The sequence below is a fragment of the Maniola jurtina genome, chromosome 24, assembly GCF_905333055.1.
Source record: "Maniola jurtina chromosome 24, ilManJurt1.1, whole genome shotgun sequence".
In the NCBI taxonomy this organism is placed as follows: Eukaryota; Metazoa; Arthropoda; class Insecta; order Lepidoptera; family Nymphalidae; genus Maniola; species Maniola jurtina.
Genome location: NC_060052.1, coordinates 565,224 through 591,134, shown reverse-complemented (window position 1 = coordinate 591,134; position 25,911 = coordinate 565,224). Strand labels below are relative to the sequence as shown.

At 36.9% G+C, this 25,911-nt stretch overlaps 1 protein-coding gene across 10 annotated transcripts in view; it reads right to left on the bottom strand.

Annotated features, from left to right (window-relative positions):
• The window catches only part of LOC123877758 (actin-binding LIM protein 2), a 94,607-nt gene extending 74,926 nt beyond the window's left edge, over positions 1-19,681 (bottom strand). For 6 of the 10 annotated variants that reach the window (XM_045924626.1, XM_045924628.1, XM_045924627.1 and 3 more), the window contains exon 1: positions 4,200-4,715. In XM_045924626.1, the coding sequence (XP_045780582.1) occupies positions 4,200-4,404 (205 nt within the window). In that variant the 5' untranslated portion in view covers positions 4,405-4,715. Of the gene's footprint in view, positions 1-4,199; positions 4,717-19,446 lie in introns of those variants that run through there. The other 4 variants (XM_045924624.1, XM_045924633.1, XM_045924634.1 and 1 more) reach the window with 3 other exon arrangements.
• Positions 19,682-25,911: the final 6,230 nt, after the last annotated feature.

Below are 25,911 nucleotides of genomic sequence, written 5' to 3'. Positions count from 1 at the left end.
AAAGAGAAACCGGGTGTTTTAATCATCAAGTGAAATGAATTGTGGATTTGTAGGACAAAACGTTTCAAGCGGCTTTTGTTCCTAGAATATCACAATGGTTTAAGTTCATTTGATTTTTATTATTAATTCTCCTCATTTAATTTTTACTATAAATTCCTCGATTAAAAAAAGGGAGTTCTCTGACGTGTATGTTGACATACGCAGATGTATTTTAACGATAATTTATCCTTTATAGAAGTCGGTTAAAATAGCAGTTATTGGGGACTATTATAATTTATAACTGACACAAGTCAAACTTAAAACTATGAAAGAAGTGGTTCTTTATTGCATTTCCAAATTAATCTTAGTATCTAAATTAAAATTTCATAATGTGTAATTTAAAACTATTAAAAAAAAATAGCATGTCGTCAACGCGACCTTGAAGTTATTACCAATTCCAAAATCGCAAAATGCGCCTAAAGAACTTTCACTTCAAATAGCATTGAAATTGATTTGTCCATTTCTGCGATGCATTTGGGTAATAGGTACGACTACGATGCCTTTGTAAAAAAAAAAGCCCCGATAGCTTAACGGTTGAGGAGCGGACTGAACTCCGAAAGGTTGGCGGTTCAAGCCCCCCCCCCGTTGCACTGTTGTCGTACCTACTCCTAGCATAAGCTTTACGCCTAATTGGAGGGGAAAAGGGAGTATAAGCACCGTTAAGGCCCCTGGATATTCCAGCTATAATTTCAAATCTAGTGATGGCTGTGGTATTAGTCATGATTAGCTTGGCTAATATTCTTTTATAAAAAAAAAAAAAAAAAAACAATTATTAATGGTTGATACTTTAGTACTTGTTTTTTCTTCATTAACACAGCTGAATCACTTAGCGAAGAGTTATTTTTATAATTTTTTAACAATGAGCGATTTGATCCTAAAACAACCAGTTGATTCTTCGGGCTGACATTGAATTTACATATTTCTCAAACCGGACTCAATTAGTCGATGCGCGAAGCGTGACCTCGTGTGGTTTGGGTAAAATAATAATTTTAATGCCTGTTCTTTGTGCGATTGGTCCGTTGCCTATATATTCCGGATATTTATCAAACATCAGAGCTAACGAAAGGTGCCGCTATGATATGGAACGCCCTTCCGGGATCATTTTCCCCTTCTTTAACATGGGTACTTACCTTCAAATCTTCTAGACAAGCGCGCTTCATATTAGGCTGCATCATCACTTGCCAGCAAGTCTTATTGCAGCTACCTACCAAACATGATTCTAGGTCAACGGGAAGTACCCTATAGGTTTCTTGACAGACAAACAGACAAACAAACAAACAAAGTGATCCTATAAGGGTTCCGTTTTTCCTTTTGAGGTACGGAACCCTAAAAAAGCTTTTATAGCTTCATGCAAAAATCTCTTTTATTACATAATGTTTTGACCGCGATATTTCTTATCGGCCGATCTAATGTTCTCTCGTATGTCTTAACATGAATCATGTTCACTAACGACTTTTACTATTACTAGCCATTTGTGTTAATTTGTTTGTTCTACACTGTGGAGTCTACAGTCTATGCCATTATAACATGTGCCACTTTAAAATAAAACATTTTCTTGGAATAAAAGCAAACTATGTTTAAAATCCCGATACTGATATGACATTCCAAGAAATAGATCAGAGAGTCAACGCACGAGTGTGATATTTTAAAGATAATTATGAATAGATAATGGTGAATTCTTCAGAATACTTATTAGAGAAATTGATATTATCTTAGAAAGTCTAAGATCATATTTTTTTTCAGTAATTATTTAAGCGATAAAATAAGTACCTAGTTTTAAAACCAGAGTTGTGACATTGAAATCTGGATTTTTAGATAGGTTAGTACGATTAATATTAAACCTACCTGTTTAAACCATTGATTTATGATGAGAGAATGCCAGTAAATATGAAAGGATTACGATTAGGTAAGTATTATATCGAATTGCGAAGGCCGGTTGGTGGAAATACTAAATTGGATTACAATTACATTTTTTGAACAACTTGTGAAATAACAATAAATAACTAGACCAAAGTTTAATTGCCGAATTCCGCAAAGTAAAACCAGTTTACCTACTCGTAAAGTAATTCGTTACGCGAATAAATTTAGTCTTACACGAGTGAAATGTACTCAAACCTGCAGATAACGATAAGTTTAGTATAATACCTAACGCGATGTGTAAAGTGAACTGGATGGTTCGCAACTCTACGTTTATCTTGGCTCAGTGATAAGGGCTTAATATTCATGAATGTGAAAGAAAAATATTTGATAATATCAAATATTATTATTGTCAAGGCCGCTAATGATGTAACATTAATAAATCAACAGTCTATTACCTACCAGACAAATGCTAAGGAATCTATACTAATCATAAAGAGGTAAAGTTTGTAAGTTTGTTTGTAGGAAGTAATCTCTGGAACTACTGAACCAATTTTAGAAATAAAATCACCAGAAGAAAGCTACATTATTCCTGAGTAACATATAGGTACTACATTTTATTTAAAAAAAATAAGCTACACTTGCGAAATCGAGGCGGATCGCTACTGTTTCATAAAATAGGATTAAATATTAATAACTCAAAATTTAAAAAAACCCCGACACAAAAACCTCTATAAGAAAACTAGAAAAGAGCTGATAACTTTCAAACGGCTGAACCGATTTTCTTCGATTATAGCTAAGAACACTCTTGATCAAGGCACCTTTCAAACAAAAAAACTAAATTAAAATCGGTTTATTCGTTTAGGAGCTACGATGCCACAGACAGATACACAGATACAGAGATAATGGGGAGAGCACGTAGTTCGCAAATCCGATAGACGTTTGGGTCAAGGTACTAGAATGGCGACCTCGAATCGCCGCGTTGGAATACCTCTTGGACAGACATCAAACGAGTAGCAGGGGGCCGCTGGATTTAGGAGACGCAAGTCCGTGCCATGTGAAAGTACCAAGAGATCTATGTTCAGCAAAAGACGACGATGAAATGTCGGTAATCGCATAATATGGTAACGTAGGGTTATCCAAGGGAATCCGTCAGTCACAGCAAAGGATTCTAACAAAAGTAACAGCAAAACTTATCTCTATAGAGGATTAGGCTAAAACACGGACTAGTTCATGGGCTGAAATCTTTGGAGCGTACTTTAACTTGGCTCAACTTATTTTTATTTTATTTATAACTTAGGACACAGTTAAAACGAGACGGGTCTGTGTTAGAGTCATACTGAGTCTCCTTTTAGCTTTAAGTAAACTCAAAATACGCTTTGTAAACCTCAACATCAGAACAGAGCACAGGATCTGATCCTTTTGAGATCTCTTGAAGATCCACGCATTCTAACGACTGGTCTATCTCGGCATCACACTAAACAACAATAGATTTAAATTGTGAGAAGCGAAGAATTTTATTGCCTCGACTCAGTCGTCATACGGGTACGGGCGGCGCGGCGTAACCTCTATAATTGAGCCAGATGACATCACGATACCACAACATAGCGATTATGTTCTCCTTGACAATATTCTAAATTGTATATTACATGTCATAGGTATACTACTACCCGCTCCGACTACACTCTGATACCTAGAATTCCTTGAATTCATTTCTTAGAGAGGGTCTACGCTATTTCAGGATATCACAACATAGCGATTATGTTCTCCTTGACAATATTCTAAATTGTATATAACGTGTTATAGGTATACTACTACCCGCTCTGACTACACTCTGATACCTAGAATTCCTTAAATTCTTTTCTTAGAGAGGGTCTACGCTATTTCAGGATACCACAACATAGCGATTATGTTCTCCTTGACAATATTGTAAATTGTATATTACGTGTTATAGGTATATCAATACCCGCTCCGGCTACACTCTGATACCTAGAATTCCTTAAATTCTTAAAGTGGGTCTACGTTATTGGGAAAAAACACAAAATCTCAAGTGTTTCAGCTCTACTTTGATATCTCAGTCAGTCAGTTTATCGATGTATATAGATTTATGATGACTGAAATGTATTTAAGTAATAAACTGTGGTAATTGCGTACGATATGCTCAGAGTTCTATTCTCTAATAGTAAAGATTTTCATTATAACTTTTCATACTCGTATATTATAAAAGGACCAGTTCCAACTTTTTCATAAATAAATGCAAACGCACTATTACATCCTTTTCTTTTATTACAAAAATGTCTAACCTCTTTTCGCTTGCTTTTCTTTCTCCTTTTCCTTCTCCCGTGCCTTCTTCTCCCTCTTCTCCCGCTCCTGTTTCTCCTTCTCTAGCCTTTTCATTTCTTTCTTCATCTCCTTTTCACTCTTCTTCGACTTGGTGTCATCTATTTTCTCGGACAGGATGAAGGTCCCCGTTTGGACCTTCGCGTCCACTTCTTCCTTGGGCCTCATGGTCCAACACACTCACAGTGAATTCACACGTAGGTAATGTAATTATAGCAACAGAATCCCGTGTAACAGAAAAAAAAAACAGAAAAGCACTCGTTTATTGCCGCGTGAAAAATTTCGATTCGACACAGATCGACTTGCACTGCTGATAGTTTATCGCTTACGCCACGGCGATTGGCGGAGCGGTATCGCAGTTATCACTGACACCTTCAGAACTCGAGACTGCGCACCGCGGTCGCGATTGTACTGGAGATCGACCGCACGGAGCTCCGTTCGCGTCGGCATCCAGAGAAGCACTGACGAGTGACGACCGGTCTGAAGTTCTGAACACCGGCGCGCGGTGCGCAAGCGACGCGTGCGAGCGAACTCTATAAATAAAATCAGTAAGCTCCACTTCCTACACTCAATGTATAGAACTATAGACTGGAATCAGAAGACGATTGATGTCCATTGAACTCACAGAAGCTTTTCGCGGCGGATGACTAAGCCCCGAGTTTTCGCGTTCGCTACGTGCCCGGACTGTATTTACATTAGCTTCGGTGCCAAGGTCACGTCTCCAGGCTTTTTTTATCGAGCTTTTTATTTGATGCAATGTTAGGTATGGATTTCCTTCATTTTTACCTTGCTCTCCTTTTTTTAAGTCAGCTCTACAATAATTTTTGGATGGATGCAAAAGATCGCTCGCCAAAGCCATAAAAAGTTAGCTACATTTGACTGTCTTCCTGTTTTTACTATAAAAACATTTAGATGCTGAAATGAAAGAGAATAATGAGCAGAAGAAAAATTAAATGATTCAGTAAGGTTGAAAAAAAATAGCATTCAATGGGGAGTACAGAAATGAAAACAGTCCAGGGCTTTTCTTGGATTTTCAAATTAATTGTGGTATTGATAATTTAAATTTCATAATTTGTAAATATGTATAATAATTTAAACGATTAATCGGCACTCCGAGCAATATAACATTAGTAAGTTCCCAAAATCGCCCAACGCGCCCAAAGAAGTTTTCACTTCAAAAATAGATTTAATGCAATTAAAGTTACTTAACACACAAATTGTCTCAAGCATTCAAGATTTTCCCACTACATAAATGTATCCACATAAGGCAATGTTGCAATGAAAGCAAAAAGTTGTTTTGGAAACCTGCGCCCGCGCCGCGCGCCTCGACGGCTGCTCACAATCGGCGGCTGCAGGGACGTCCGGCTCTAAAAAACGATTAACTTAACTCGTAGCGTTTAAAATTACCTCCAAGTCCACTGCCGTTTAAGGATTTATTTTAAGCTTTCAAGTTTCAACGATATTTAAAACATAATGGTCCATTCGATTCATGAAATAATCGTAATCTTTTAGTGACATCTTTAAAATAAAACATTTTTAATTGACTTAAAACAGGAACTGAATTCGATTCGTGAAAACATTTCCGGCTAAATCAGGTTATATTATTTTCAAGCCTGGAAATTGTTACGATAAAAGAACCATCGCATGAAGAAGCCATTATTATTGAAGTAACGCGATAATCCTGCCTGGAACCCAAGATAAAAGCTTAACTTCATCCAAATGGCTTAGATAAAGCAATAGAGCCTGCTTGATTGAAATCTGTAAAGATAGAATAATCGAAATTTTGGGACACATCTCAAAAAACTTGCAAAACCGGTAGGTAATTTAAAGGCGAAACAACGAAGGCAGCGACTAAATACAAAAGCTGCACAAAAACAGCTCGTTTCCCAGCCAGTGGGGCGTGACGAAACGCTCCGACGACCGTCGCCGTGGACTGACCGCCCTGAGAAAGCGAACTCGGTCACCTTGCAGTGAAAACGTTGATGCTATCAGATGAGGCTATGAAAGGGCTATAATAATTGACGAAATTCAACGAAAATAGCCATAGCAGAAACATATAACTTCGTCCATAACAAAATCTTCGGTTTCCCCGAATCTGATATCTGTATTATGATTACGATCGGTGACCTCGACCGTAATCAGAATACAGAGGCTGCTGGATCTAAATTCGGTTCAATTAAGGCATTGTAGAATCTGCTATGTAACTCCTTGCTCTCCCATACCACTATGCGATCTAAATTGCTAAGTACTCGCGCCAGTTTTTTCCTTCTCCAAGGAAAGTGGAGTGCAACTATACCCCACATAGAGATAATTGAACTTATTTCCGCCACGGAGAGCAAATTCAACGAGAACAGCCAATTTCGCAAGAGTGCACCATAGAGTGTGCGCAAACATAGGTGAATTCTCTATTGCCTTAATCTCTTATTCTAAAGGGATGGCAATCTAACACGATAGGAGAGAGATCAAACGCATGACTATCTGCATTTTGTGATGGCCGCGATACGGGGTTGTAAGTTGTAACACTGCTGGACTTCGGGCTGCTTATTATGCCGAGTTTCTTGCTGGTTCTTCTCGGTAGGAATGGCATTCCGAACCAGTGGTAAATTATTTGACGATTCAAAAGCACTTGTAAAAGTCTATTTGAATAAAAATCTATTCTATTCTATTCTATTCTATTCTATTGGGAATTTTTGACAGTTGGAGCTTTTTGATCCGGACTCGAATCCAACTCCTTATCCTCCTTCTATATCTGCAGCCAAATAAACCAACCCCTAGTGACTACACCATCAAGGGCAGCGATCACGCCAAGTAATGAAGATGTCAAAGGCCTGCGTAGATCAAGCACAGCGGCAGCTTTGTGGCGCTTAACAACGCTCCGTCAACCGTGGATGACCGCGCCCTAAGAAAGCGGACTCAGTCACCTTGCAGTGAAAACGTTGATGCTATCAGATGGAGCTATGAAAGGGCACACCGTATAATGAAGACATTAAATCGTTGCATTAGTGAATCATGGGGCAAAGCAACAAGTCAATCTACAAGAGCGCTATGATAAACTTTTGTAACAGGCATAGAAAAGCAAGCACACTCCAACCTAGACCTCATCAATGCTTTTTTACCTGACTAAGGCAAAACCAAAAAGAAGAGTTATGATTTTAACGATCTTTGTATGTATGTTTGCATGTCTATATCAGATTCTATGGGTTCCACCGTAGCCCCTAAATTACTGGCTCAATTTTGATGAATGAGGTGTCAATCAATTCGATATTCTCGCCCGGGTAACATAGGTAATCTATACGAAAAAAAATTACCTGACAGATGTTACATCCAAAAAAGTGGAGGTTTCCAAAAATTTTTTTTGCTAGTGCATCGAGTGGTATATCAGATTCTGAGTTCATAAATATTTAAATATACTTAGTACAAAGTTAAAACACATAAATAATTTTATACTATATCTATTGTTATCTGTCGGCAGTTCGCGGGGAGTAGTCGGGTTTAATGTTGTTTAACTTCACTTTAACTTTATCTTTCAAAATCTTATTGCACGCAAACAAAGTTGGGGCATCAGCTAGTAATTATTTATATATCCTGAGCTACATTACTCATGTGTCCAATTCCAAAGAAGGATAAGTATGGAACAATTATGCGATAAATCTAATGTGACAGGACTATAAAGAAAGTCTCGCTTTCCAGCTGTACGCCGTTGTTACTGAAGCGACGGAAAATACGATTATAATTGGAGATATTAAGCGGACATAATCGTATGAAAGCTAATAGTTCAGTCAATTTGCAAATTGCCCTCCGAAAAAAGACCTACCGTAATTTGACATAATGAATCGTTAGGGGGGCATGTCAAGAGGTCACAGGAAAAATAAAAAGGTCGCGCTGATTGCTGATTTTGAGAAATTCAAAAATGAATAAAAAAAATTTGAAATGCTTTTTTCTTGGAAACTATTGGTTTTAGGAAAAAGTTTTTTAAATAAAAATGTAGAGGGCATTGCGAACTACATTTTTTGTCATTAGAGTGACGTCATCCGACTTGAAATACAAAAAGTAGAGGGCGCTAATGGATCAAAAAAGTGTTTCAACGCTATTTTCGATAGGAAAAAATGATTTTTTTATAATAATGTAAATTGGAAAGTTGTTCGTCACAAAATTAGCTACAACTTTTATTCAAACAAAATTTTTATAAAACTTACCGTTCTCGAGGTGCAGGTGAAAAAGTGCAACGGAGCACAGCTAACGGTTCTTTTGTTACTAAATGAAAAAAACAAAATTGTCGAATAAATGTGTTTGTTTCAAAAGAAAGAAATAAACGTGATGCAAAACATAGATAAATTCACCTAAGTTCAATTTTTTGTTAAACAAAAGTTCAAATTTTTTGATAAAAAAGTAAGAAAACAATTACTGCTATTTCATTTGAATTAAAAAAAAAGATAAAAACTGAATGGCATGAGAACTGTGCAGCGGCACGGTACATAATGTACAATTTGTACACTTCGACAAGTTCCAGCTCGAGAACGGTAAGTGTTATAAAAAATTTGTTGAGATAAAAGTTGTAGCTAATTTTGTGACAAACAACTTTTCAATTTACATTATTATAAAAAATCATTTTTTCCTATCGAAAATAGCGTTGAAACACTTTTTTGATCCATTAGCGCCCTCTACTTTTTGTATTTCAAGTCGAATGACGTCACTCCAATGACAAAAAATATAGTTCGCAATGCCCTCTACATTTTTTGTCATTAGAGTGACGTCATCCGACTTGAAATACTAAAAGTAGAGGGCGCTAATGGATCAAAAAAGTGTTTCAACGGTATTTTCGATAGGAAAAAATGATTTTTCTGTAATAATGTAAATTAAAAAGTTGTTCGTCACAAAATTAGCCACAACTTTTATCTAAACAAATTTTTTATAAAACTTACCGTTCTCAAGCTGGAACTTGTCGAAGTGTACAAATTGTACATTATGTACCGTGCCGTTGCACAGTTCTCATGCCATTCAGTTTTTATCTTTTTTTTAATTCAAATGAAATAGCAGTAATTGTTTTCTTACTTTTTTATCAAAAAATTTGAACTTTTGTTTAACAAAAATTTGAACTTAGGTGAATTTATCTATGTTTTGCATCACGTTTATTTCTTTCTTTTGAAACAAACACTTTTATTCGACAATTTTGTTTTTTTCATTTAGTAACAAAAGAACCGTTAGCTGTGCTCCGTTGCACTTTTTCACCTGCACCTCGAGAACGGTAAGTTTTATAAAAATTTTGTTTAAATAAAAGTTGTAGCTAATTTTGTGACGAACAACTTTCCAATTTACATTATCATAAAAAAATCATTTTTTCCTATCGAAAATAGCGTTGAAATACTTTTTTGATCCATTAGCGCCCTCTACTTTTTGTATTTCAAGTCGGATGATGTCACTCCAATGACAAAAAATGTAATTTGCAATGCCCTCTACATTTTATATTTAAAAAACTTTTTCCTAAAACCAATAGTTTCCAAGAAAAAAGTATTTCAAAATTTTTTTATTCATTTTTTGAATTTCTCAAAATCAGCAATCAGCGCGACCTTTTTATTTTTCCTGTGACCTCTTGACATGCCCCCCTAACGATACATTATGTCAAATTACGGTAGGTCTTTTTTCGGAGGGCATCTAATTATTCCTTACATATTTACTGAACTATAAGGAAGGTTGTCTGACTACTTTGAAGTAGGGGCACGAAAGATTTTATTTATCGATACTTTTGGGTATCGAGTATATCTTTATCCATACTTTTAGTCAACTAGAATTTTCTTCGTCCGCGTAGATTTAGGATTTTTTTAAATCCCGTGGGAACTCTTTGATATTCCGGGATAAAAAGTAGCCTATGTCCGTGCTCGGGATGTAAGCTAACTCTATACCAAATTTTATCAAAATCGGTTAAACTGTTGGGCCGTGAAAAGCTAGCAGACGGACAGACAGACACACTTTCGCATTTATAATATTAAAAAAATGTAAGTATAGATTAGGTACTAGATGTTGCTAGCGAATCGCGACTTGATTGGCGTGGATTCAGGTTTGTAAATATTCCGTGGGATGGCTTTGATTTCCCGGGATAAAAAGTTGTAATGTGATTCTCCAGAATTTTAACTATATCCAGGCAGAAAATAACATCAACCCGCTGCTCAGTTTGAAGGACCAAGCAACAAACAAACAGAATTTCCGGATTTCCGTGAAAAACCATTGACAGAAATATTCGAAAAGCCGCTATAAGAACTTTGGAGCATTGGATTTGTTCGATGCTTGTTTTCGTAAAACTTCGATACATTTCATTCGATACCATGTCCCAACATTAAGAACACTTCCTGATCTGACGGGAGCCTATGGACTAGAAGTCAGACAACTTGAAGCTAAAACCATAATAATTACTATAGACGGAAATGAAAGTTCTCACGGCGAGGCGAAACACTTGCGATCTATATAATCTACTGATACTGAACTGAGACCTAGTAAATAAGATTACAGACTCAAGTCTACCAGTAGTAAATAGGCAGAAAGTAAATTGTACTCGTAAAGATCTACATCCGTAAGTGATTTATTCATATAAAGACTACTAAATAATTACGTAAGGAACTTTTGTATATTTGACGGCATATGATTTACACTTGCTAGCAGGTCTGATTACAGCCAAGCGCTAGTCTATAAAAAACACCCCCATCAGCAAGCAAGTTGCAGTTAAGTAGGCATGCAACGCTTGTTGTAAGAACTATTGACGTTGGAGCTGAAAAATCATAGAGCGAAGACAGCATGCCTATACTATCCATGGAAAGAAGGTAGTAATAGCGCTCTCTGTCATGTAATCCCGTACAAATGGCAGAGCCAATTCCAAATGAACCAACCAATCACAAACATGTTCTACTACCACATTTTCAAAAAGTTTCTTCAAAGAAGTTCAATGATTCTTTGAGTAAGTCTCTCTAAATATCCTTACATTTCAATGTTGTTATCACTTAGTTAGGTCATTAATTTATCTTCCCGCATACGTCGACGTTAGCCCAAAATAGCTTTTGTTTAGGTTTTCAGGTGCTTCACCTTCGCTATCTTCACGAATCCTACATAATTTGTTCTTTAATAATGCTTTAAGTAGAATAATTTGATTCACATTGGGTAGTTTGTCCCATTTAGGGTTGATGAAGAAGGTATTGGTGGACGTCGATATAGCAATAAAAGTTGGTGCCCTATGGGACTATTTAATTTTTTTTCATTGTGGCCTGAATCGACATCTGTCAAATATTAGGCTAGGGGTGGCCATAGTCTACCACGGTGGCCAAGAGCGGATCCGGAGATTTCACGTCCCAGAGAATATATTGGAGGACTCTCAGGCGTGCAGGTTTCCTCACGATGTATTTTTTCAGTCCTCTAAAAGTTAGAGATGCGTGCCCGGGGATCGAACCTCTGACCTCCGATTATTATTTCTTTCAGTATCTTCGGAAAGCTGCATCTATCGACGATGCATAGGATGTCATCCACAGGAAACGGCTTGGCCAGGGTCCTCAGTAGAATGCGACCCAAGGAACTGGGTGTCAGCACAATGACTGCACAATCTCGGGCATCGACCATCTACGGGTTCTAATATGGCTATACCTTCCTAGTTTCCTACCTAGTGCCAAATATAGGTACCATTTGACGCCTGCCAACGTAGGTAAAGACTCGACGCTTAGAATAAAAACCCAGACTCGACGTTTTGTTACAAGTTCCCTAACTGTCGTGAACTGTGGTTCTAGTAAAGCTGTCATGTACAGTTGACCCGTGTCACGGCGGATGTGACATCCGTAGCTAACTGGTACCTACTTCATGCACCGCCACTCTATATACGGACACTTCCGGGATCGCCGACCGCCTGTCCCGGAACGCTCTACCTATACGCTGTTCAATTGTTCCAAATTACAGGCATTACTAGTCTACCCATACTATAAATGCGAAAAGGTATTGGTTTGTCCTTCAATCATGTCACAACGGAGCAACAACGTGATTTTTGCATGCCTGGAGAGTGACATAGGCTACTTTTTATCCAGGAAAGTCAAAGAGTTCCCACGGGATTTTAAAGATATAAATCCACGCGGACAAAGTCGCGAGTATCAGTTAGTGATGATATAAATTATAGGTCCGTCAGCGCTCGTCTGTTTTCTCATGTACTTAAGTATTTTTGAAAATTTTGCTATTTTAGGATGGGTAAAAATTTGAAGGTCGCGTTGCAACTCCGAAGCTTGAAATTAAATATTTTTACTAAGATACAAGTAGGCAATGTTGCGATCTCTATTCTTGCCCGAGATTAAGTTTCAATTAAACCCATTTATTCCACTTATTTTATATCATTTCATGCCACGTATACCTAACAAACGATCTGGCATAGCGGATCGTGGAAGAAAGCCAAGCATTATGTTGATTTGGATGAAATTAGATATTTTGATAGCTATGAGGTCACTAGAGAATGAAAGGTGCGATACCCGGAAATCTAATTTCCGATTCAATCTGCGGTTAATTTGGTAAAACTAATTGCCCGCTCATGCGTCCTATTGGATCTACTTTCTGAAAATTGAAAGTAAGTAAATCTAAGGCGCAACGCACACCCACAGATTGGAGTGTTGTGAGAGAGGATTGAGGAACTATTGATGGTGGATTGATTAAGCAGTTACCAAATACAGACTTCATTATTGAACTCGGGTCCCAACTCCTCAACTGATGCTGGTATTGACTCCTAAGTCTGACGATTCAGGAACTATTGATGATGGATTAAGCAGCTACGGCAAAGCCAAAAGGAAGAGTTATGATTTTAGGAGTCTATGTATGTATGTTTGTATCAGATTCTGTGTGTTCCACTTTAGCGCCTAAATTACTGGGCCGATTTTGATGAATGAGGTGTCAATCAATTCTTCATTATGGTCTGGGTGACTTAGGCTACATTTTACACGAAAACAATTGACCTGACGGATGTTACATCCAAAAAAATGGGGGTCAACAATATTTCTTTTTGCTATGGTGTCAATTTGGATAGAATAGAATAGAATAGAATAGATTTTTTTTAGAATAGAATAGATTTTTATTCAAATAAACTTTTACAAGTGCTTTTGAATCGTCAAATAATAATTTACTACTGGTTCGGAATGCCGGATATCAAATGAAAGAGAAAAAACTTCCGAGTTCATAAATATTGTTTAACTTTAACTTGTAAATATTATCATATTATATATCTATACTAGCTTTAAGTAATAGGATCTATTGATATTCTGCAGAGACCTTGTCGATGCAAATAATTAGTATCCATAAATAACTGATAAGGAGCAATTTAGTTAGATACAAACAACAAATCAATTAAAACTAAAACTTCGAGTCATATCATTAGATATGAAATGGTAGGCATGAGTGTTGACCCAACGCCTACATACTTGGTAAACATTCTCTTATCATTAGTTATCACAATGTCTTAAGAAGATTATAACAAATTATTTCACTGTTCAAAATAGCTCTCATACATACGAAATTGTATTTATAAAGACAATTATTAATTAAACAAACTGATACCCGCGACTTCGTTCCCGTGGATACAGGTTTTTAAAAATCCCGTGGGAACTCATTGATTTTCCGGGATAAAAAGTAGGCTTTGTATTAATCCAGGGTATAATCTATCTCCATTCGAAATTTCAGCCAAATATGTCCAGCAGTTTTTGCTTGAAAGAGTAACAAACATCCATCCATACATACATACAAACTTTCGCGTTTTTAATATTAGTAGGATGAAGAGCTTTTGAAGACATATCTTTATACATTAAAGGAGAAAATAAATATTTTTTCTGGTGTCGAAACTGAGTAAAATGTCAAATTCTTTAGCTTAGCAGGTTTTCCCCCAAATCGAATTAATCGGCACATTAGTTAAGTAACATGTTCATCGAACAACCGGTATTTAGTATAGCTGTTTATATGTTCGGGTTAACTCGGTAGGAGCACGCCGGTTCGCCTTCACCCACTTATTGGTTTCGTTAACCTGACTCATCTGTACCCAACCCACTCGCCTAGAGACACCATGATTAACTAGGTACAACACTTTTTTTATGTCGTACTATAGATGATGGTGATAATGGTCTTTTATCGAATACTAGAGGATGCCCGCGACTTCGTCCGCGTTGATTTAGGTTTTAAAGATCCCGTGGGAACCGGTGCCTATGTCCGTCCCCGGGATATAAGCTAACTCTGTACCAAATGGCAGAATCGGTTAAACTGTTGGGCCGTGAAAAGTCACATCACACTAATATTATAAAGGCGAAAGTTTGTGTGTATGTGTGTGTTTGTGTACATGTTTGTTACTCCTTCACGCAAAAACTACTGGACGGATTTGGCTGAAATTTGGAATGGAGATAGATAATAACCTGGATTACCACATAGGCTACTTTTTATCCCGGAAAATCAAAAAGTTCCCACGGATTTAGGAAAAACCTAAATCCACGCGGGCGAAGTCGCGGGCATTGACTAGTTTATAATACATATTAGTAAGTAAATAGTAGGTAACAATTCTTTCTTTGGAGAGTGTGCTTAGGAATTTCACAACCTTGTTCCGCCTTCACCTTTCTACCACAGAAAAGCAAGAATCCGTGAACATTGGCACCCTAATATGATCTAATCTACCGTACGAAACGTTTTTACTCAACGTTTCTGATACGAACATAACATAGGCAATAACATAGCTGCTGTCTCGAGACTGTAGAGTAGCGTTTGGTCACCCTACACTCCTTAAAATTGGGCACTATTGGCGGATAAAAGCGGTTTCTGCCCATTATACTCACGAAGCGATTACATATTTACGTTACATAAGTCGTAGCTAGAAGCCGTACTATCCCAATGTAGAAAGACTCTAAATAAATGCAACAGATTGTAAGAGAAATATTTCTTGTACTTTCCAATAAGACAGCTGATGTCCCGAGTCTATAGAGCAGTGTTTGGTCACCCTACAATCCATACAAATTGGGCACTATTGGCGGATAAAAACCAGTTTCTATCCATTATACTCACGAAGCGATTACATATTCACGTTACATAAGTCGTAGGCTAGGAAGCCCGTACCTACTATCCTAATGTAGGACGACTCTAAAATAAATGCAACAGATTGTAATGGAAATATTTCTTGTATGTAGTTATCAATTTATTGGTTTTACCTTTTACTTTCTAATGTTTGTATCAATACCTTTTTAGGACTCCATATTAAGATGATAATGACATTATATTATGACCAAGTGAGCCCAGCTGGTCGATTCTAGTAAACTTATATCAATCCTTCATACAATCGCAATTGTGATTGGCTGAATTTTTCTGCTGCTGCTTCATTCTTGTTGCAACAAATCGTCGTCAACCAATAAGAGGTGGTTGTGATCGTGACTGTAGCTGTCATTCTAACGCAATCGAGCCCCTGTGTGACGGTCGCGATCAGCTCTGATTAGCCAACTGAACGTCAAAAATTGCAATCCATACAATGTAGAGTGCAACAATATAGCAATATGCGGTAGATGCTAGTGTTACAAGTTGCAACACAGTACTGACAGTGGTTATTGCGAGTTACGACACAGTTACCAAATGACAACAAGTGAATGCACTTGAGCATTTCGTAACCGCCAACCTGCTGGTGGGAGAAAGCTACTATCGCTTTGATACCCTAAATGTAATGCGAAAACTAAGGTCCACTTACATGACAGGTAAAGTTACAACGGTTAGTCAGTTTGGTGGTTGGTTTAGTCAGGGTATGATCAGTTATACGTCACTGGCAGGCGTCAAATGTTCCTACTTTGACGCTATATATGGGTCCTCCAACATTTGAACAATTGACGCCTGCCAGTGACGTATACCATTCTTAAAATAGGCTATTCTACGCCAACTCTAGGTATGGGTAGGCCTATGATTAGCCTATTTTTCTTTGATTTCACGTCACCTAATATTTGACATAATATCGTCGATTCAGGATCAAACCGAGAGTTCCCTTATTCACTCTGACAATGGGCATGATTGGACATAGTCACCGCAATCCACTCGCGTCGCGCCGCGCGCAGATGTCACGAAGTAGCTAATAAGTAATAACCACCTCATCTGTGACAGATGTGTCAACACTTGGTCACACATTTCGCAAGCTGTCCCCCCCGAGCTGTACTTTGTTGCGAGTGCGAACGAGTAATACAATATTCTACAACTAACACGATAGGATATTTGATACCGTGACGGTACGACGCACATATACTTTTCCGATACTTCGTAATTACACACAGAATCTTTTTTTTATTCAGATATAAGTTAGCCCTTGAATGCAAACTCATCTGGTGATAATGATGATGCAGCCTAAGATGGAAGCGGGCTTACTTGGAAAGGCTATGGCAGTTTTTATTAAACCCACACCCCTGTGGTTTCTACACGGCATCGTACCGGAACGCTAAATTACTTGGCGGCTTTGCCGATAGGGTGGTAACTAGAGCCCGATGCCTCCCACCAGACCAGAAATTATAAAATTCTGAGCCCCTGCCGGGAATCGAACTCGGGACCTCCTTCTACAAACCCTCGCTTACCACTGTGCCAGGAAGGTTGTCAAAAATCCGTCTGTAGTTTGACTCAGAACATACTTTCTTGAAAAACCGCCAATGCATTGCCGGCTTTTCTAGAATTTGTTGATCTGCACCTTGAATATCGTCTTTCAGGACTTGTTTCTATTCTCAAAAATATCTATCGACAGCATTCAACAATAAACTCAATACAGCACCCTTCGTCAACCGTCGTCCGTCCGTCCGTCCGTATGTCGTCCCTGGCTAATACAAATAGTAATCTAATAAAACGATCTCTTCACCCTCAAATAATCCGCCTCGCCAAATATTCGGAGGGCGAGGTACTGAAGCCCTCCTACCTGGTGCCCAGAACAATCGATAGCGAATAGCGATATTATCAAAGAGTAGCGGTCGGGACGTGTAATTAATTAGTTAGCGGTTTGCGATATTTAACGGTGATAGCAGAGTGGTTAAGACATCGGCCTCCTATTTGGGAGGTCAGAGGTACAATCCTGGGTATTTTTTTTAAATCAAAAAATAACGAGCAAACGAGCAGAACGGTGCTCTCCAGATCAAGGAACCCAATGGCCATAGGTATTACACCATTGGAGAGGATGGGAAGGGGTGGACGGGGACTGGCTCTCCGACTCGCAGCCAGAACACATGGGATGCTTTGAGGCTGGTTACGACTGGAGTGTGGTCGCTAGCCAGGTGGATTCGGGATAGAGTCCCAAAGCAGACATGAGATTAAGCGGCGTTAAACACAGCAACCTATAGTATACAGGGTACTGGGAATGTCAGAGCTTTGTTTGCAAATTGGCAGATTGCACCACGGGCAGGTGATGTTGAATTTGGTCATTAAAATGGAATTTGGACCACTTGCACCCCAAAATATGGTATGCACCTCTTTTTTTTTGCGCTATCTGTGTTTTATTTGAGCAAATAAAGCGCAGTCTTGGAAGACTCCCCACTAAGTGGACAAACAACATCAAACAAGTCGCAGGAAGCAGCTGGAATGTGGCGGCATGTCTAGCGGTGGACGTCTATCAGTTAGTGATGATGAAGAAATTAATATCACTTGCATTAATGGTGAAGGAAAACGTCGTGAGGAAACCTGCATGCCTGAGAGTTCTCCGTAATGTCCTCAATCAAAAGTGTGAAGTCTGCCAATCCCGCACTAGACTAAGACTCTTTAAATCTTCTCATTCTAGGAGAGGACCCTTGCTCAGTAGTGAGCTGACAATGGGTTGTTGATGATGATGATTGATGAATAATAGGCAGAAATTGAATAATCCATAATGAGTGCAGTCACAAGAGGTGCTTCTGTTGAGAGCTTCTAATATCACTGTCTTAATTACCTGCCATGTGCATGTTTTGCTGCTATCAACAGGAAAGATAATTTATAATTAATTAACTGTTAGATTAATTAGCTAAGTAATTGGTATGAATTAATTTGTTTATAATTATAGCTGTATTTTTATTTAATTTAGTTTCGGTCTCCTTAGCACCGCTAAGCTTTTTAGGCTGCTAAGTTAGTAGCCTAAAAAAGTGTTTTAGGCTAGGGAAGAATATTGTGAAATTCTACATAGAGAACACTACCCTGTATTATAAATGTGAAGGTGTGTCTGTTTGTTTGTCCTTTTAATAACACCTCAACAGAACAACAGATGGACATGATTATCTTACTTGGGTATAGTTAAAGACCTGGAGAGTTACACTGGCTACTTTTATCCCAGGATCGCAAAAGCAGAAGGAGGACAGGATTTTTATAAACCCAAACCCATGGGAAGTTAAGGAAGTGACAGATATCAGCTATCCACATGGATTCATGTTTTTTAAGAATCCCATTTCCGGGATGCAAGATCTCTATACTTACCAAACTTTGTCATAAAGGGTTTAACAGTTGGACTGTGAAAAGCTACACTTTTTTGCATTATAATATTAAATACTTGGTATGAATCAGTAGAATTATATATGTAGAGAAAGAGACATTTTATCTTATCATAAGAATGCATTTTTGACTTCTGCAAACATTAACAAAATGTGAGCCTTAACAAATAGCAACTCAAGTAACTTCCTAGTGACAACATACCCAAGGCCATAGTGATTAGTGAAGCATTGTGTAGTGATATAATCACTTGCTTTAACACCAACCACTTAGTATGGCTCTGCTAACTGTACTACATAAAAACTGTATCTAAAATTTACAATGCAAAATAATTATAATGATTAGATAGTATCATGACTTTTTTAATAGAATAGAAGATTTAAGCTGTATTTATTTGTACTTACTTACAATAAGTAGTTAAATTTTGGCAACTTAACATAACTTTAACAAAGTTATTCATGGTTTACTAAAAATTTACCTAAAACTGGGGTTTAAAATTACGATAACTATCTCGTATTACGAAATAGTGTTTTTAAAGTAACACGTAAAGGATTTCGTATTGTTAAATGTACTATCGATCGAATTTCTTGGAAGAAAGGCATGAGAAAAATCGATATTTTTAACATTCCAACAGGCCGACAATAAGCATTCCGAAATGTCAAATTTCCGATTGGATGATTATAGAGAACCTGGAAGATAACCAGGAAAGTGGAGAGCCATCTGTGCTAGAGCCTAGAATAAAATAGAACACCTTATTGCCGGCGTACTCACCCATATTGTTTTTTTTTTATCCCACACCGGTCACGACTGCACAACAAACACCCTAATAAAAATGTTTCTCATGCTTCATCACAAACTAAAATAATTTATACACACTGACACTGTTTTGCTTATTATAACTAGAAGTCTGATTCACAAAACACATTTATTAAGTTTAATTTAAGAAAAGAAAACGGCGAACCGTAGAACACTGCACTGCACCTCCTAGGTATTTTTTTTCACACCACACAGCCAGTGTTGCCAGTGGCAGATAGTCAATTGTAACACGAGACATCTCAAAATGTAACATTTTCACGAGAAAAGTAACATTTCCTTATTTTTCGTGGAAAATAAAAGTAATAAGGTACACAGGTTAATATGGCACTTTATTATACAAAAATTTAAACAGTTTTCTTGTCCCATTAGTTAAGCTTAAAAAGAATCGTAATAATAATTGTTGATTGAATAAATTGACTGCTGATCCTGAAAAAGAAAAACAAATCAAGTAAAATAGTAAAATAATAATATACCAACGGATCTAAAAATGTCTTTGAATAGCTATAACTTATTTTGTTAGGTAATCAATTTTTATTACAAGTGTAAATTAAAAATTTATATCACCCCAACAAGTGAAGGTTACATTAACTAGAAAAGAGCTGATAACTTTCAAACGGCTGAACCGATTTTCTTTGATTATAGCTAAGAACACTCTCCATCAAGCCACCTTTCAAACAAAAAACTAAATTAAAATCGGTTCATTAGTTTGAGAGCTACGATGCCATAGACAGATACACAGATACACACGTCAAACTAATAACACCCCTCTTTTTGTTAAAGATTAAAATCGTCTTATATGGGGCGATCTGGCAACACAGGACTGTTTGAGTTTGAGGGCTACGCACTAGGTGGACTTTGTCTGTGTAGCGTTTCATGGCGCGCGTGTGGTGCCTTTTTGGAGCGTTTTTTTTTTTTGTTTAAAGTGGCTGGTTTTTGTGTTTCACTGGCGTTTTTGGTGCTAGAACCATGCTGGAACTAACTGGGAAGCGCTCTAAAGGGGCGCCGTGCGTATGTCGGCGAGCGCCGGTACAGACAAAGTCCTTACTTATATAGTTTCCCTAACTTGAAAATATCTACTAACTTGACATTGGCTAATCTTTGTAAAGCCAGACGAGAGAATAAAAAAAACGCACTAGGTAGGTACGCAGTGAAGAAAATTACGCGGGAATTTCAAATTCGTTTTGTTAACTTATCAATACTAGGTAGGTACCTAACTACTTACCTTGGTCTCAGCAAAGAGATCGATAGATTCGATAGCAAAACTCAAATTTTAGGTTACGCCGGCCGGTATCTACTCAGCTCGCTCTCATTCCTGTAAAGAAAACCGAAGTTACCTACAACAATAACTAAGTAGTAAATAGCTAAATGAACTTCTGGAAACTAATGTGACTTAATAATAAGATGACAGTAGATATAATAGATAAAAAAAAAAAAAAAGATGACAGTCAATACAAAAACAAACTGCTTTCAGTTGCAAATACTATGACTTTGTTTTTGCATTACTGATTCCCTAATTAGTTAACTACTTACTTATTTACTTAAAACTACATTGTATACAACATTTACTTACCAAGCAAGTAGTGTTAGCAACACATATACACAGTCGATAAGGATAACGAACAAACCAATCACTTTCGAATTTTGACGAAATAAAGATACAATTTTTTTTTGTACTTAGATACCTAACTACCTACAATATCACTACCCCGCAACGAATAACTTTTTTTTTTTCTTCTCTCGACTGGCTTTATACTGATTAGCCAATGTCAAGTTTGTAGTTATTTACAAGTTAGGAAAACTATATGTATAAGAATGGACTTCGTCTGTACCGGCGCCCGCCAACATACACGCGGCGCCCCTTTAGAGTGCTTCCCAGTCAGTTCCACCACCAATAAACACTAGCAGAACACAAAAACCGGCCACTTCTAACAAAAAAACACTCCAAAAAGTCACAACACGCGCGCCAGCAAACGCCACCACAGACGAAGTCCACGAATAACTTTATTAGCCAAAACTTGGCCAAAACAAAGTTGAGTCACAGAGAAAAACAAACAAAACACTTTTTTAATCACAGAGTAATTACAAAACAAAGTGAACTTAGACCAATAACTTAGAGAAAGTGAAATAAACTAACAAATGGGCCAATTACGACAAACGAAAACTGTTTTGGATGCGTTCCGTTTCACGATTATTTTTGGTTTGCTGGGAAAAATTTGAATATTTTTATGAAGTCCTAAAAGTAACGTAAAGTAACATTTTGAGTCGTGTAACATGGAGGAAACATGAGGGGGTCAAAAGTAACGTAAAATGTTACAAAAGTAACATTCTGGCAACGCTGCACACAGCAGCAGGCAGCTGTCAAAAAACGCGCGTGCGTTCAGAAGTTACGCGACGTTTAGAATAGTCGTGTTCGTTTCTTATCGCAATTGCAACGTTCCGCAAGCCTTATTAGTTTACCTTGGCCTATAAGATTAAAAGATAATATAATTTTAAACTTGACTTGACTTTCCAAACTTCTATTGAATAACTAGGTAGTTATTTGAAAAAATCATATATCCAAACCAAACTTTTAGATCACTCAATTTCTAAACTTACTTTACCTCCCAAGGGACCCCAGATACTCTGTGAAGGAATTTAGGACAGGGACTTCCCCATTTTCATAGAGGCACGATGATTATTGGTCTGTGGGCGCGATTTTATTAGGTAGGTAGTTTTCCATCCTCAAATAAAATCATTGACTTATACATATCAGATAGGTATCTAATTTTATGAATACAAAACCCTCCGGCGTTCCCGATTTGCAAAGACAAATCTTCATGGATTTCTGTTAAATTATAAGTGGTGAAGCATAATGTGCCAAATAAATTCGTAGGCGCCCAAAGGCCAAAGACATTATTGCGCACAGAATACTTATACTCTTATTGCGCCTCCTTCCGTGTCAGCAATCGTCTAGTTTAACTTAGCTGATAACTCATAAACTCACTGCATTACCACGCGAGCCAAATCCAGAGTTCATTTATAGCTTTTTTTGGAATATACCCACCTGCCATCATAAAACGGCATAGAACAAAAACCTGCGTCTAGACTAGAATATACAGATAGATAAGAACGTCAGAGAATTCAAGAATTTTGGCGAACGTTTGACAATCCTGTAAAATAAAACATCCATAAAAGAAAGAAACGCTTCATAAAATAAGTGCTTTATTGATTAAAATTTGTAGGTTATACATACACAGGTTATTTATTAGGTACGTAATTAAAAATTAAATTGTACGTGATTTTTTAACTTTTTATTTACCTAAGAGAAAATATCAGCTTGGACTCTGTGTAAAAATATCCGAGTACAAAACAAAATTTTCAATTTTTATTGAAGACTAACGAAACTTACTATTAAGTAGAGGCGCATGCGCTAACATCGAATTTGAAAGTGTTATTAGGATGATTTTAGTTCGTATTCGCCGAATCGAATGGGCGGTTAGCAAACTAACATGAATGTATATTAAAAGTGGATGGAGTGCTCTTAACACCTTGATGAAGCAAACCTACCTTACCGCTATCTCACTTCGACTAACAAATTAGAGTGAGAGGTCAGACTCCTGGGGTTCCATCTCTTGCACTCGCTTGGCAGTCAAAGTGGCATAGCGATAAGTCGGTTTTACTTTTAACTTTGTATCATCCTATTAGGTACCTAATGTTGCTAGCTAATGGCCGAAATTAATAAAATAGGTTTTAAAGGCAAATTCGATGTTTTCGCGAGCGGTATACATAATAACTTCGAAAAAAACAAATTCCTATTTCACTTTAACTACGCAACTCTTTATTAATTTACTTTTAAGTGTATTTTGCTATTAAAGATAAATTAAATTCTATTTCATGAACGGAGCATTTAAACATTCTGCTTTAATCCCTCAACGATAATCTATACTAAAGCTGCAACAAATTCTTAAAGAAACGAATCGAAAATGGCGGCATTAGTCATTCCCTCTCACACAATATAATGTGTATAATGTGAGTGAAATGAAATGATTAGCACCGCTTCGTTTCGATTCGTTTCTTTATTGACACGAGTTGATACTGTACGCGACTAAGCAATGCATTTTTCAGGCGACCCGTACAAGTCGAATAAATACGGCACATATTAATAAAGTCATCCGCATTTCTTCGACTCGTCCGATGTTACCGACTCGTGCCGTTGTATCTAGCCTTAGTGCCTCCTAGAATCCCCTCAGGGCTTGGAACCGGGTTTTAACAAGCTGTTAGTAACGTTCGTGAAAATTGGATTATAGCTAAGAACACTCTCGACCGAGCCACCTTTCAAAAAAAAAATACTATTAATTTAGGTTTTTTTTTCAATCAAATTTTTTTTTCAATCGGTTCAATAGATTAGGAGCTACGATGCCACAGACAGATACACATGCCAAACTTGTAACACCCCTCTTTTTGGGTCGGGGGGTTAAAAAACAGAATGACACGCACGAAGCGAACTCAACAGAATCGTAATTTGTGAAAAACCGATTCTCTCTTTAACCGGTTAAAATAACGGTACCCGAAACCTACACCGCAATCATCTATTGTTTATTCATCAAAAACAGGTTTAGAAAATGGACCGGTTACCGAGCCCTGAATTTCCCGTATTATGCAATCAAACTATACAAATCTCAAACCAACTTTTAATTCCCAAAAAGGCGAAAAATCCTATGCACTAAGTAGCGAGACGATCTATATAACTATACTATATGTATAGAATCAATTAACAATATACACAAAAAAAAAAACAATTTCATGTGACCTGTGCCAATAAAGAAATATATCTAAAATGGCAGCGTTAATCATTCCATCTCACTCACACATCATATCTGTGTACAGTGTGTGAGTGAGGCGGAATGATTAGCACCGTTTCGTTTCGATTCATTTTTTTATTGGCAGGAGTTATTAATATTTACATACAACCGAACGAATACAATAAATATTATTAGAACCTTATACTCTCTGTACAGTATCGTAAAATATTTTTTTAAACTTTTACTTTTATAGACTCTTCTTTCCTTACGTTAATTTAATGTGACTCCGTGTTCTTAGTCTGTGGTGATAATAATTTGTACCAAGTTAGAACAATGCACAGACTAAAAGCAAAAGTTAGGCGGCGGCCTCGCAAACAGACTTGACCATAAAGACGAAATCTCATAAGAGAGGAAGTGCATTTTTCAGTACAAAAAGTGCACGTAAAAGATTCGGCAGAATCGATTGCATCGAAATGTTTTTATTACAAGATTCAAAGATTGCATTTCAGTTTTATTGCATTTTTTGATTTGCCAGATGCGGCCGAATCTGTCATGCATTTTTCGTACGTACTGTTTAATGCTTTGCGTGTGTTTCTTCCAGCTCCAGCAGTATTGAGTATAATCTAAACTTTTTCAGTAACTAGCAAAAAAACCTTTTGGATCCCGCCTAACTTTATCTTTTAGTCACACGTGTAATACAAATTTAAGTACACTCTTCAAATCATTTTAGAGTTTCTCCTATCCGTGAATATTGAAATAAAAAAAATGTGAACAAAAAAAAAACGATGCGGCCCAAGTAAACTAAATGGTACATAATATTAATAGTGTATTGTATTAGATATTCATATTATTTTCATAGTTGAATACGAAAAATGCGCACGTGAATTAAAAAATGCAAGACTTTTCTCTATTTGACTGAAGAAAATCGTGCTTTTTTCTCAATTTTTTTAGGATTATTTGTTCAAAACTATTGCAACGTTTTTTTATAATAATTACAACACTAATTATAAGTAATTTAGTTCAGAAGATAATTTTGATAATGTGAGATAATCAAAACATAATGCATTAACTGAAAGCGTATTATTTTGAAATTCATGATCGAAAAAGTCAACCCATTGTTTCATCTAATTACTTACTCTGTGCTTTTAGCTATTTGCAGCATATAAGCCAGCAATACATAACAAATAAATATTCTTTTATGAATGCAACGAACGCCGTAATTTATTGACAGCATGTTTACTGTCTATTTAATTTCATTAGTCTTTGATGAAAGCATATATTATTATAATTTTCAAACAGTATCGCAGTAGCTATTGGCTTGCTAAAGAGTAGCTATTTTACATATCATTTTTCTCATTTTCATAGAAAAATGAGCAAATATCACATTTTAAAATCAACTTTTAGGGACCCATCCATATATTATACAAAAAAAAACTTTTTTTGCGTTTTGTCATTTCTGGATTTTTTGTTCTTGACCAGAAAGGTTACATAAGAGTTACAATAAAGCCTCGGCTAGGTATGATGACGTCACACTCGAGTCAAAGACCGCAATTGTTGTGCGTTAACATACTTAAATAATTTCTCACTTCTCAGTCATTTATAGATGGATTTCAAAACTATATTCACTGGTTTAATTAGC